Consider the following 12,714-nt stretch of genomic DNA (forward strand, 5'->3'; position numbering starts at 1 on the left):
TTCATAAAATAAGGGCTTGGTGATGATGAACTCCTTTCACTTGACCTTATCTGAGAAGCACTTGATCTGCCCTTCCATTCTATATGAAAGCTTTGCTGGATAGAGTAATCTGGGATATACGTCCTTGTCTTTCATGACTTGGAATACTTCTTTCCAGCCCCTTCTTGCCTGCAAGGTCTCTTTTCAGAAATCAGCTGACAGTCTGATGGGAACTCCTTTGTAGGTGACTGTCCCCTTATCTCTTGCTGCTTCTAGGATTCTCTCCTTCATTTTTACCTTGGCTAATGTAATTATGATGTGCCTTGGTGTGTTTCTTCTTGGGTCCATCTTCTTTGGGGCTCTCTGAGCTTCCTGGATTTCCTGGAAGTCTATTTCCTTTGCCAGAATGGGGAAGTTCTCCTTTATTATTTGTTCAAATACATGTTCAATCTGTTGCTTTTCCTCTTCCCCTTCTGGTACCCCTATAATTCGGATGTTGGAACGTTTAAAGATGTCCTGGAGGTTCCTAATCTTCTCCTTGTTTTTTTGAATTCTTATTTCTCCATTCTTTTCTGTTTGGTTGTTTCTTTCTTCCTTCTGGTCCACTCTATTGTTTTGAGTCCCACTTTCCTTCCCATCACTATTGGTTCTCTGTGCATCTTCCTTCATCTCTTTAATGGTAACCTGCGTTTTTTCATGTAATTTGCACCCAAAATCAGCCAATTCTGTGAGCTTCTGGATCACCAGTGTTTTGAACTGTGCATCTGATAGATTGGCTATCTCTTGGTCACTCAAAAGGATGAGTCCTGGGGCACTGATCTGTTCTTCTGTTTGAGACGTGTGTGTGTGTGTGTCTCTCTCTCTCTCTCTCTCTTTTTTTTTTTGGTCTGTTCGCTCCTGTTGTGGTGAGGGGCAGAGCCTTAGGTATTCACCGGGGCTGGGCACCCCAGTCGCTAGATTGTGACATTATATGTGGGGGCAGGGGTGGGAGGGAACAATGGTGGTAGCTCCGTTCTCCTGGGACCTCAGTCCCTTCTCTGGGATCCTGGGTTGCGTGCTCTGCCCTGGTCCACAATCACTGCCTCACTGGGTCCTCCGGCTGCAATCTTGCACACCCCACATGCCTTACGCGCTCCCGGATGCCTTATGCGCCCAGTGCTCCCTGTTTTCCGTGGGCCGCCACCCGCGCCCAGCTGCTCCTCTCCGCCCCTCCTACCAGTCTGGATGAACGGGTCTATTTCAACTTCTTGGCTGTCCGACTTCCGTTCAGATAAATTCTCTGTCAGTTCTGGGTGTTATTCTGCCTCTAAATTGTTGTTGTTCTAATCTTGGTTGTGTGTGGAGGTACAGTGCGTCCACCTATGCCTCCATCTTGCGGGAAGTCGAATTTTCTTGTTTTACCCTGTCTGCATAATTTTTAGAATTTTAATCAGGGGAGCAGCAATGTGGGCAGCAATGTGTTGAGAGGATAGTCCAGAGGTAAAACAAAAGGACTGATAAGGATTTGTTTTGAGAGAAGTAGTTAAGACTTGGTAACTTAATTAGTAATTATTACGTCTGAGAGTTTGGGAGAATGAGTAAACGCAGAATGAGTTTTCACTTTGGACATTTAATAGTTGGAAATGCCTTTTAGTAAATAGTACAGGAACAAGGAAGAATATGTTGTGGAGGTGGTGATGGGTGGGGGGGGGAAATTATCAAATGATCTTTTAAAATTGCATATCTAATCTTCCCTGCTTGGAATTCCCTGATTTTTTTTTTTTTTTTTTTTGGCCTATGAACTAGAGGCCAAAATACCTTTGTTTATTTTCATTTGAAGATGGGGTTTGTGCATTTCTTCTTTTAGGATTTTCAGTGTTTCTATATTTGCATTTTGATAGTTATATTTAACTAATTTACTTGTGTACTTGATCCATTAAGTTAAAAAAAAATAACAACTTACAACTCCTAAAAGGTACTTCCTCAAAATTTCCAGACATGGGGCATTCTGTGTGTGCTCCACCTTTCTGGGGCCTCATTGGAAATGTGGCTGGGACTTGAGTTCCGGCTGCTGATGAGAAGAGTAGGTTGTGTGTGTGAGGGGCAGGAAGGGAGGGAAGGTGACTTCCATACTCAGTTCAACTGGGAGTTATATTAAAAACTGTTAATTAGAATCTTGGAGGATAAAATTGGCAATTAATCTTGGCTGAAATGTGAAATTGGACATACTCTGTAATGCAAGGATATGATGGTCAAGTGGGCATTTGTATCCAAATGGAGTATTAACTTATTCTTTGTAATGTACGGTATTTGAGTAAGGACAGTTTAACAACTTTATATATAGTGGAGAAACAATGAAAGGATTGCCTTTTTAAAATGGAGAAAAATACAAAGAAATAAGGATGTATTGTCATTTTTTTCCAGTATTGCATTTGGTGTTTTTGCCTATTCTGTGGAAATGAAAAACTGTGCTAATTTGCATATTTGATTGTATTATTAGACTATTCAAAAAGATCATCAAGAAATCAGAGTTTACATTTTTACATTGTGGCCAGATACAAGATAAAGCTGAACATTTGTAGTACTCCCATATACTAGTTAATAACCAGCTCCAAATTCAATGAAAATTGTTTATGTAGATTCCCCATCTACATAGTACTTACCAAAATAACTCTCAGAATTGTATGTCAGGATAAACTAGGTTTTTCTGCAGAAACAACCCTGAAATTTAGTGGTTAAATGTTTGTGGTTCAGTACACATACATTGTGGGTTGGATAGTGACTGCCCTTGGGCCCAAACTGATCTCCATTCTCTGAAACATTGCCAGTTTCTGAGGCAGAGGGAAAGAGAGAGGGAGGAATTGTATACTGGCTCTTGAAACCTATTTTCTGAAAGCATTATGTCTCTTTTACTTGTATTCTGTTGGTTAAAAAAGAAGTCAATCACCTGGACACACTTAACTTTCAAGGGACCAAAGACATACAGTCCTACCATTTGCTTTGGAAGAGAGCTGGAAATATTTGATGGGTAGTACTAGTGATTACAATATAAATATAAAAACCAAGACCAAAAAAAGCCCAAGAAAAAGAATAATATATTGTAACTCTGAAAAGCATGTTCCTTGAAGTATATTGAATGCTTTAATACTAAAAATCAGAAACGTTTTGATCATTAAGAAAAAGGTTAATATCTAATTTTCTATATCCATAAAAATCTGATTGAAACATATTTAACAAGCAAATTTTAGGACTCAGAATAAAATGGCTAAAGGATAAGAATGGGAAATTCTCAAAAGAAGAAATAGAACAGGATATTATATTTAGAGTTGAAATTTCTATTTAAATTTGGGGAGAATTTAAAAATAATACCTAGTGCCAGTGAGTTTATAGAAAAATGGTTCATCGTATATTGCTGGTGGGATTATAAATATAATCCCTTTGCAAAAACAATTTAGATAGCATATCAAGAACCATAAAAATGTTTATACCCTCTAAAAATCCTTTACCATGAAGTTTACTCCAGTTAAAAAGAAGAAATGTTAAATGAGTTAAAATAAGTATTTTTTACTTAGGAAAAAAATCCATTCACTTACTCTTTCATTTAATGGCACTAGTATGCTATGTTCTGTGCATGCAAAGCACTGGGAGTATACAAATTATTAAAATAGGGTTCTTACCCTGTCATAGCTTACCGTCTAATGGTGTAGAGAACATTAGGGGAAGACATAAAAGAGGCATGCCTGAGAAATAGCTATGAGTTTAGTTAGGGCAGCATATTTCAACCAGCATGCTGTAAGAATTTTTAAAACATGTAATACCTGACTGTTTAGTCAGTAGTACTGACCTCTCCTCCCTTACATTATCAAATTAAAAAATGACAACAGCCAACACAATAGCTATCTAGTGTGAATGAATCAAAATTATACCTATTTTTGTCAGATCATCAAAAATGTATTTTTTGGTGTGCTGCAGAATTTTAGTAATTATTTCATGTGTGCCATGAAGTGAAAATGGTTGAAAATCTCTGATTTAGGGAATGTAAGAATAAGCTATATGTTCAGTGGTTGGGAAGTGTTTCAATATGTTTCAGTATATCAGTTTAATTAAATATTTTGCAGTGGTTAAAAGCAGTACACTATTCATAAAAATTATGTGTAATGACATGAGGAAGTATAAAAGGGAAGACTATAACATGTGAGTACTATGACTATAGATTACATAAAACATGTAAACATTTTGCCCTGGCTGGTGTGATTCAGTTGGTTGGAGCATAGTCCCACAGACCAAAAGGTAGCAGGTTTAATTCCTAGTCAGGGTACATAAGGCAATGAATTGATGTTTTTCTCTTTCTCCCTTCCTCTTTCTCTAAAAGCAATGAAAAAATGTCCTTGGGTGAGGGGGAAAATATATATACATTTAAAAATTAAATATATAATTTAAAAATGTACACATTTTAAATTATATATATTATATATAATATATATATTTGCATATATATATATGTCAGCAAATAACGACTGTATAGCAGAGTGAAAAGAAATTTGAAAATTAGGTTGAATTAAAAAATGTCTCCTCCTAAAAACACAAAATTCCCATCTAGTAATTGGGGGAATAAAACCCAGACAAATTCCATTTGAGGGACATTCTGCAAAATACCTGACTCGTCAAAAAATGTCAAGCTTATCAAAAACAAGGGAAGTCTGAGAAATTGTCATAGCCAAGAGGCGCACAGGGAGCCATTTTTAAATGTAATGTGATATCCTAGATGGATCTTGGAACAGAAAAAGGATGTTATGTAAAAACTGAGGAAATTTGAATAAAGTATAGATTTCAGTTAAAAATGATGTTTCATTATTGGTTCATTAATTGTAACAAATATACCGTACTAATAATATTGGATGTTAAAATGGAGGAAACTGGGTGTGTAGATTATGGGAAATCTGTTTTTGTAAATCTTAAACTATCCTAAAAAGAGTTTATTTTTAAAGAGATAGAGAAAAAATATATATATAAGCTTTTTGTTGATCAAAAACATCTGTGGAAAGAAGAAAGTGCCAAATTTATGCATATTGTTACAAATATGTGTGTACATATGGATTAATGCTAGAAAGAAATGAAGTGAAAACAAGTTTTTGAAGAAGCTAGAAGGTGATGAACATTTTCCTGGCCTAAAGTTTGTTGGAAGCAGCCAATATTAATTTGATAGCTTGGATTGAGGTATTAATGGGTGATAACTACACCATTAAGAGAAACTGCCTCAAGTTGGGCTCTGATTATTAGAAGGAACACTCAGGTACCATTAGCCATGGATCAGGGACCACAGAAGAACACATAATTTGTAAGAGACCAGTTGCTTACTGGAAAAAAATGGAAATCTCTCCATTATATAACCACATAAGTTTTGTCCAGTCTTTTCTGAAAGAAGGTACATCAAATGGCTTAGTAAAGGATTATGTCTTGAGTGTAGTGCCATCTGCTGGCACTATTAATTAAAAAACATTTTTAAAGTTATTTTAGAGTTTTGTGTGGCTACAGATTTTCCTTGTCATTCATTATTCACTTGGTTATATATGCTTTATGCTTATGTTGCCTTTTTTCATGATAATCAGTATTTCTTTTTAAAAATCCTTATGGTATCCCTAGAATGTAGTTCATTACTTCCTCAGGTGTTAAGAAGGCCTCACATTTGGCCCATTGATTTGTTAGGGCTTAGAAAAGCATCAGGTACAAACAGAGACTTTTTTTCTTTTCTATTTTCTTCTTTCAAGCATCCCTATGCAGTATTCTAATTTTGTCTTATACATTTAATGGAATTAAATTTTAGCAGCAGAATTATATAATTAAGTACATTTAGCTCCTTGAATCAGAGTCCAGCCTTTTAGAATACTTCCTAACAGCAGACATTTATACAGTACAAGTCATAAGCATATGGTTAAGACCAAATGGTTTGCTAATTTGCCTGTGTATATGGGCAGTGCACCAAAAACAGGCAGGCAGGTAACACATATGTGCCCTAGAATTTTATTGAATTTCTTTCTCTCCCTCATTTTTTTTAAATTTTGGTAATCCATTTAATTAATTTAGAATTATGGCATCTGATTATACATATATTTGCCATTGTATTTTTTCTTTGAATTGTCTACATAGTCTTCGCCCATTTTTCAAATGTGTTGTTATGCTTTTCTCAGATTTTTTTTTCATTAGGACTTTTCTTGCCAATATTCTTATATTTAGGTCTTTGGTCTGGCTGAAAGTTATTTGATCTAAGGAGTAAAGTGGGAATCTGTAGGAAGAGCCCTTAGGCAGACCAAGGCCTGGTCCTACCAGGGTATAGTCCCATCTCCAGGAAGCCTGGAAAACGGATCTTCAATTTAATTTGTCTTGAAGTAACTATTTAGGAAAAGTCCTGGAGCCATTTTGAACAAGTTACTTAGATCTGATTAGCACAAAGCATATGGCCAGAGTATCCAGAATACTCCAGAGATTTCATGGGGCGGGGGGGGGGGGGGGGGAGGGAGGGAGACAAAGACTCCCCAAGAAGAGTAAGGTGTGTATGTTTCTCTCTCCAGGGAATGGTATAGGCATCTGTATGTTCTCATGGGGTGTATGGCTGACCTGGGAAGCCTTCATCTGGGAGCATGCTGCCCTAAATTTTGCTCTGGCCCTGTTATTTTCAGGCACATATCATCTGCCATAAAATAAACTGTAGTCTTGGGTGTATTTATTGGTGTCTTTTCATCAAGCATATCACCCCTTTATTGGAGCCTGGTGAATTTTTCAAAAATCCCAAATCCCAAAAGCCAGTTGTCCTTTTTATGTCATTTATTGAAGATCTTTTCCTCTTGATTTTAATTCTCATTCTTCAAGCTCTGTTTCATTGCTCTGACTGTTTATAACCAATGCCTCTATTTTTACGTTAGTTTGCTTTTTAATGTATTACAGTTGCTGGTCTCTTCCCTTATTCTTCTTTCTGAATATTCCTGAACTTACCTATATGTTTGTTTTCACTCATACTATACTATAGAACCCATGCTTGGAGAACCTTTTTTGACTTACAAAACATCTATATTTGGTTGGTAGTAAACCTAGAAGCACTGGGCCAATAGAGGATTCTTTGGTCAATACCACCACCCTTTTTATACATGGTCTAACACAAATAGCACCATTTTTTATGAACTAGTAATCTATACCAAATCTTTTGTTCTAAAATCATAAGTATGTAATTCTGTAACATAATATCACACTCGAGCAAACCATATGACATTTTAGGTGAAATGTTCAAGTTGCTGACCGTCTCGTGCGAGATATTCATGTACCCTATCAACCACACTCAGTGGCCTTCTGCTGGACCCTGTATATGTATAAAGATTTAATGGGTATAGCATTTTTAAAAAGCTAACCAGATTTCACACAGACACTTGGCAGTGGGTTGACTGGTTTTGTAATTATACCTGGGCATGTGAATCAGAGTATTATGGCATCTATCATCTTGACATACAAGCCAGCACTTACACAGAATTTGAGTTCTAATATGTTGATTTCTCTTAGCAGTAGTGTATAGTAGCTGAGCTTATCCCAGTTCTTCTCATTTGTGTCTGCTACTTCAGCAGCAGATTTTGGAGGTGCTTTTTCTCCTTCCAATTCTCTTCAACAAGTACCAGGACTATCAACTAGGTAGTAGAAGGAACTTCCTAGTGGTTGTAATTTCTATACCCTGGTATTATGTAAAATCATTGTATGTTAGCCTTAGAAGAAATCTTGGAGGACTTCAAATCTTGGAGGATTTTTTAATTTTTAAAGAGCAACTGAATCTTTTTTTTTTTTTTTTTTAAGAAATCCGATATGAGAGATATCAATTAAATTACTTCTTGGTTCCCATTAAAATCAAGAAAAAATGATAGAATTTCCAAGTGCCGTTAAATATTTGTTGAATTGTATCTGATACAAGAGCAAATTTATAATTTAAAAATATTGTCTATATATTTATAAGATATGCTTTCATTTACATGAACACAGTGGTTTTTTATTTTGTGTCTTTAAGGTTTAAAAACTACAGTTGTTATTTCTAAGCCTAGTGATAGTGGTTATATTAATAGACAGTGTTGGCGTTTGCCACATTGACAGCATACTAATTCTAGAGACAAACCAGTTTCCAGTCTGTTTAAAAGTGAGAAAAATAAATTTAAGTTCTGAATTATAATTTTTTTGTTTTGTTTTTTCTGGTAATAAAGCAGGTCGGAAATTTGCTTAAACATCATTTGTTTTACTTTTTATGAGAATAACTCTACCTCTCTAGAATTATTCTAGGGATATATTTAAAGCTATCCTTAAAAAAAATAAGATTTATTTTACTAAATAGTAAAAACAAATAAAAAACCTTACAGGTAGGATAAAATTGTGATTTTTAGTACATTTGGAAGATCATCATGGGCAATGTCAGACAAAATGGACTATACAGAAACCAAGACTAGGTCTCTGGGGATAAAAATGACATTAAAGAGCATGAAAAAATAATAGTAAGCCTTAAATAGAAATTTACTTTTTGTTTATGAGTATTTGTTATAAGCCTGTAAAGCAGTGCCTTGTTATTAGTAAAAAAGAATAGCAGTTTGCCCTAAACAGATTTTCAAATTGAAATAGTTTTTAAAGTTATTAATTTGAGAACTTCTGTTGTCTTTATTTACATTTTAACTTATTGGAAAGTTCTTACTTCTTATATTTGACTTACATTTTTTACTTTGTCCTTCCGCTCTAGATTATAAAGTCCTTGAGGGCAAGAGAACATGTTTGTATTTTGGTATATGTTTGTAGTGCTTCTCAACTACAGTGGAACCTGACACAAATAGAAGAATCAGCAGTACTAATGCAGTCTCTATTTAAAATGCTGATGTTTGGGTTATTTTTCCCATTGTGTTTTGATATTTAATATATAATTCATTAAAATATTAAAATCCTTATTACTGAGTTTTTTTGGCACCCTCTTAAACTCTGCACTGGCCTCACACTTATCCTGGCCTGGAGTGCCAGTACAGTGGGGAGTGCTTTATTATAGTAAGCTCTCAATACATGTTTTGTCAGATATATAGCAGTATTCCATTTTGCTTGTGAATTACTACCAGTTTTTATTTTCCTTTAGGTGTCTTTTTGCCCTACAGAAGTCAGAATCAAAAGTTTAAAAAATTATTTTCCTAGTGGTAGGAGAGAATAAAAATAAGAAAAGAAAATTTAGAAAGAAGTGTTGCTGGTCTAAGAAGTGTCTTTCTTGACTTCACCCCACTGAATATAGAGCACAGAGAAGTTGAGAACTGTAATTCAGGGCAAAAATTAAATTAAAAAATTAAAAATATTAAATGGTTAAATCTTATGTATTGGTTTGCTTCATTGATTATTCAGAATGTTTCACATACCCAGAATACTAACTATACTTGCCAATATTCAAATTTGGCAAGTTGTGTTTTAAGGGAATCTGAACCAAGAGTCTCTCAAAAAATCACTTAGTAAACTATATGCATTATGTGTGTTATGAACTTCACTTAAAACTGATGTCTGTTTTCTTCTGCTAATATGGATTTATGATTATTACTGTGTATTTCAATATTGGCTATAGCAATTTCATAAGGAAATGATATGTTGAAAAGTTCTGTACTAAGAAGAATTTGCTTTGTGAAATTTTTTAACTCCTACTCCTTGAAAATACTCAGATTGATAGTTTTCTCCTTTTATGGCTCAATCAAATTAATATTGCAATTTTCCAAACAAATTAAGTGGCTAGAGTAACTTAAAGATAATAGCCTTTTTCCTCTAGTAAAATGCCATTCAATTTGGATTATTAAATATCAGTGGCCAGGAGAGCTTGAATTCTTCTAAGGATTTCATTCTTCCCAGATTTCTTGTTACGCCTTATTCTTTTATTTATATTTACATTTGTGTGTGTGAGAGAGAATGAGATAGATCAGAATCATAAATTTGAATGGCTGGTATTAGAGCTGAATATGTTCAATTTTTCTGTTTGTATATAAAAAATAAAACTATCTCAGTGCTACATTATATTGAGGAAGCTGACTATGCATAGCAAATTTTGTATTTTAAATAGGATATTGGACACAGCATATAAACTTTGAATGGATGTAATTTTCTGTGAAACTAGTGTTTAATTGAATTTTTATATAAAAAGTTTCTTTAAGGGTATTGACATTTTTAGAACTATTCGAGTGGATTTACATTTCATCAGGGTTGTCCTATTGTTCTTTATGCACCTGATATGGTAGATGCTTAACAAGTCCTTTGCATGAATGAATGTAAGAGAAGGTAGTACCTGAGAATAATAGAATAATAATATCCCTGGGTTTTTATCTTTAGGACATTAGAGTTTATTTGGTATATAATGAAGGTTTTAAAAGTAAGGTGTTAGAGCTGAGGATAATGCTAGAATAATAGGAAACTTGGTCTGAGAGAATGAAGGTTAATTTGATGAAGGGATAAGAGGTATGGAACTGAAGATGAATTTCAGTTACTAATTTGGCACTAATTTCTAGTCTTGCATGTTTTCTGTTTTGAGAGTGTGTACCAAGGGTAGATCTATTTGAACATGGTTTTTATCTAAAGAGTATGGACCTCAGAAAAGGTAAAACTTAATCATTTAAATAATGAGCATTCTTCAAAGAGTATAAAACCAGTAGAGAAATATTGAAATGTTTTCTGTACCTTTTCTCAATTCTTGCCTCTGTGTGATTTTCTCTCTAATAGGAAATCAAACCCCAAAGCCATTATAACCATGGATATGGTGAACCTCTTGGACGGAAAACTCATATTGATGATTATAGCACATGGGACATAGTGAAGGCTACACAGTAAGTTTCTGTTGTAGTTGTTTTCTTCTTTGACACTTTGATATCTATATTTTAAGTGAAATATGAGCACATATCTTTCTTTGTCTTTATTGATATTCTGTATTGGCAAGACATTGTTTGCATACTTTGATTATTTAGACGTGATTTCCTTTAGTTCTTTGTATAGATTTAAAATAGCTGATTTAAAATCTTTGTCCAGTAAGTCCAATGACTGGGATTCTTCAGAAACAGTTTCTATTACTTGTCTCTGCACCCCACCCCTAAGCAAACACACATGTATGAGTTATACTTTCTTATTTCTTTGGAGGTCTTGTAATTTTTTTTGTTGATAACTGGACTAGTCAAATAATGTAATGTGGCAGTTCTGGATATCAGGTTCTTCCAGGGTTTGTTGTTGCTTGTGACATGTCTAAACTACATGTCTGTGAAGTCTGTCTTTTTGCCTTTGTGGTCACTGAAGCCTCTACTTGGTTAGTTAGTAGTCAGCTAATGATTGGACAGACTTCTTAAAACAGTAAGTCTTGATGTTTGTTGACGGATTCTTTGTGCATGTTGGGACACTGAGCACTCAGCCAGGCAGCTGACAACTCTGACTTAGCTTTGAGTTTCTGCTTGTGCAGAACCTTGATGTCAATCAGAGGTGAGAACTTAGGGCCATCGCAAGTCTTTGTTGAATTTGTGCATATAACTGTGTGCATGTGCATGGCATTCCAGATTCCCAAGAATATGTCCAGGCTTTTTAAAGCCCCTATAGATAGCTCATTCCTTAGGTTTTACTTTTAAGCTTTTTGATTTGTCTGTTGTTTGTCCCAACTGTTATACATTCTCTCAAGTAATTATGATATTAAAACATTTGGCATACAACCCCAGGGAGAAGCTTTTAATGAGTTTGAGTTAGATCTAATAGGTAAGTAAGCCTCTTAGGTAGACTTCCAGAGAACAATAACCAGACAGGTCAAATAATTACTCCTCTTTGGGAATGAAGCTTTGAACGAACTCAATCTCTATTCTGCTCACTTCAGTACCAATACCAGTACAAGGTATAGAGAACTTATTTTTGAAGGCTGCTGGGCAGCAGAGGATGGGACCGTGACGTGTTAAAATGCTACCAGTTTCTCTGTTCTTCCTGAAATTCAGTTGTTTTTTTTTTCTTGACTGAATGTTTCTTGGATTGCTGAAAGCCTTTTGTTAATTGTCAGAGTTCTGAAAAAGTTGACTTTGACAGTTTTTGCCAGATTTTTCATCACTTTTGTGGGCAGGAAAACTTTCAGATCCTTAGTCTACTGATATTACTGTACTTTTTTGCATATTATGTATCAAAAATCAAAGCACGTTGTGCCAATTGTATTTAACAAACAAACTATACTACTCTACATTCATTTTTCCTTTTGAGACTTTGCTTCTTTTGATATCACCTTTCTCTCCTTTGTCCTTAATATCTCTTGTTCTACCTAATGCGTCATTTCAATCAACAAATATATTCCAGTATCTTATTTATTTATTTATATATTTATTTATTTATAGACAGGGGAAGGGAAGGAGAAAGAAAGAGAAATATCAGTGTGTGGTTGCTTCTCGTGCTCCCCCAACTGGAGACCTGGCCTGCAACCCAGGGATGTGCCCTGACTGAGAATTGAACCCATGACCCTTTGGTTTGCAGACCTGTACTCAATCCACTGATCCATACTAGCCAGGGCTATATTCCAGTATCTTGTAAGAAAAAAGCAACCACCTTTCTTTATCCATCACTACTCTTCTAACTATCCTATTTCTTGAAAAGTATCTAATATGCTGTCTATAATTTCTGCTTTTAAAAACATTTATTTAAATTTTGAAACATTTCAGTCCTAAAGTGTAGAATAGCTGTCAGATTAAACAGATGTTAACATTTTGCTGTGATTGCTAC

At 34.9% G+C, this 12,714-nt stretch overlaps 1 protein-coding gene across 1 annotated transcript in view; it reads left to right on the forward strand.

Moving 5' to 3' along the window:
- ZDHHC17 (zinc finger DHHC-type palmitoyltransferase 17) overlaps window positions 1–12,714 on the forward strand; it is a 97,596-nt gene that overhangs the window by 18,982 nt on the left and 65,900 nt on the right. Inside the window, exon 2 of the mRNA XM_045844978.1 lies at window positions 10,705–10,808. Coding sequence (XP_045700934.1) covers window positions 10,705–10,808 — 104 coding nt within the window. The remainder of the gene's footprint in view (window positions 1–10,704; window positions 10,809–12,714) is intronic.

The sequence above is a fragment of the Phyllostomus hastatus genome, unplaced genomic scaffold (genome assembly GCF_019186645.2).
Source record: "Phyllostomus hastatus isolate PE091 unplaced genomic scaffold, TTU_PhHast_1.1 phas_contig_432, whole genome shotgun sequence".
Classification (NCBI taxonomy): domain Eukaryota; kingdom Metazoa; phylum Chordata; class Mammalia; order Chiroptera; family Phyllostomidae; genus Phyllostomus; species Phyllostomus hastatus.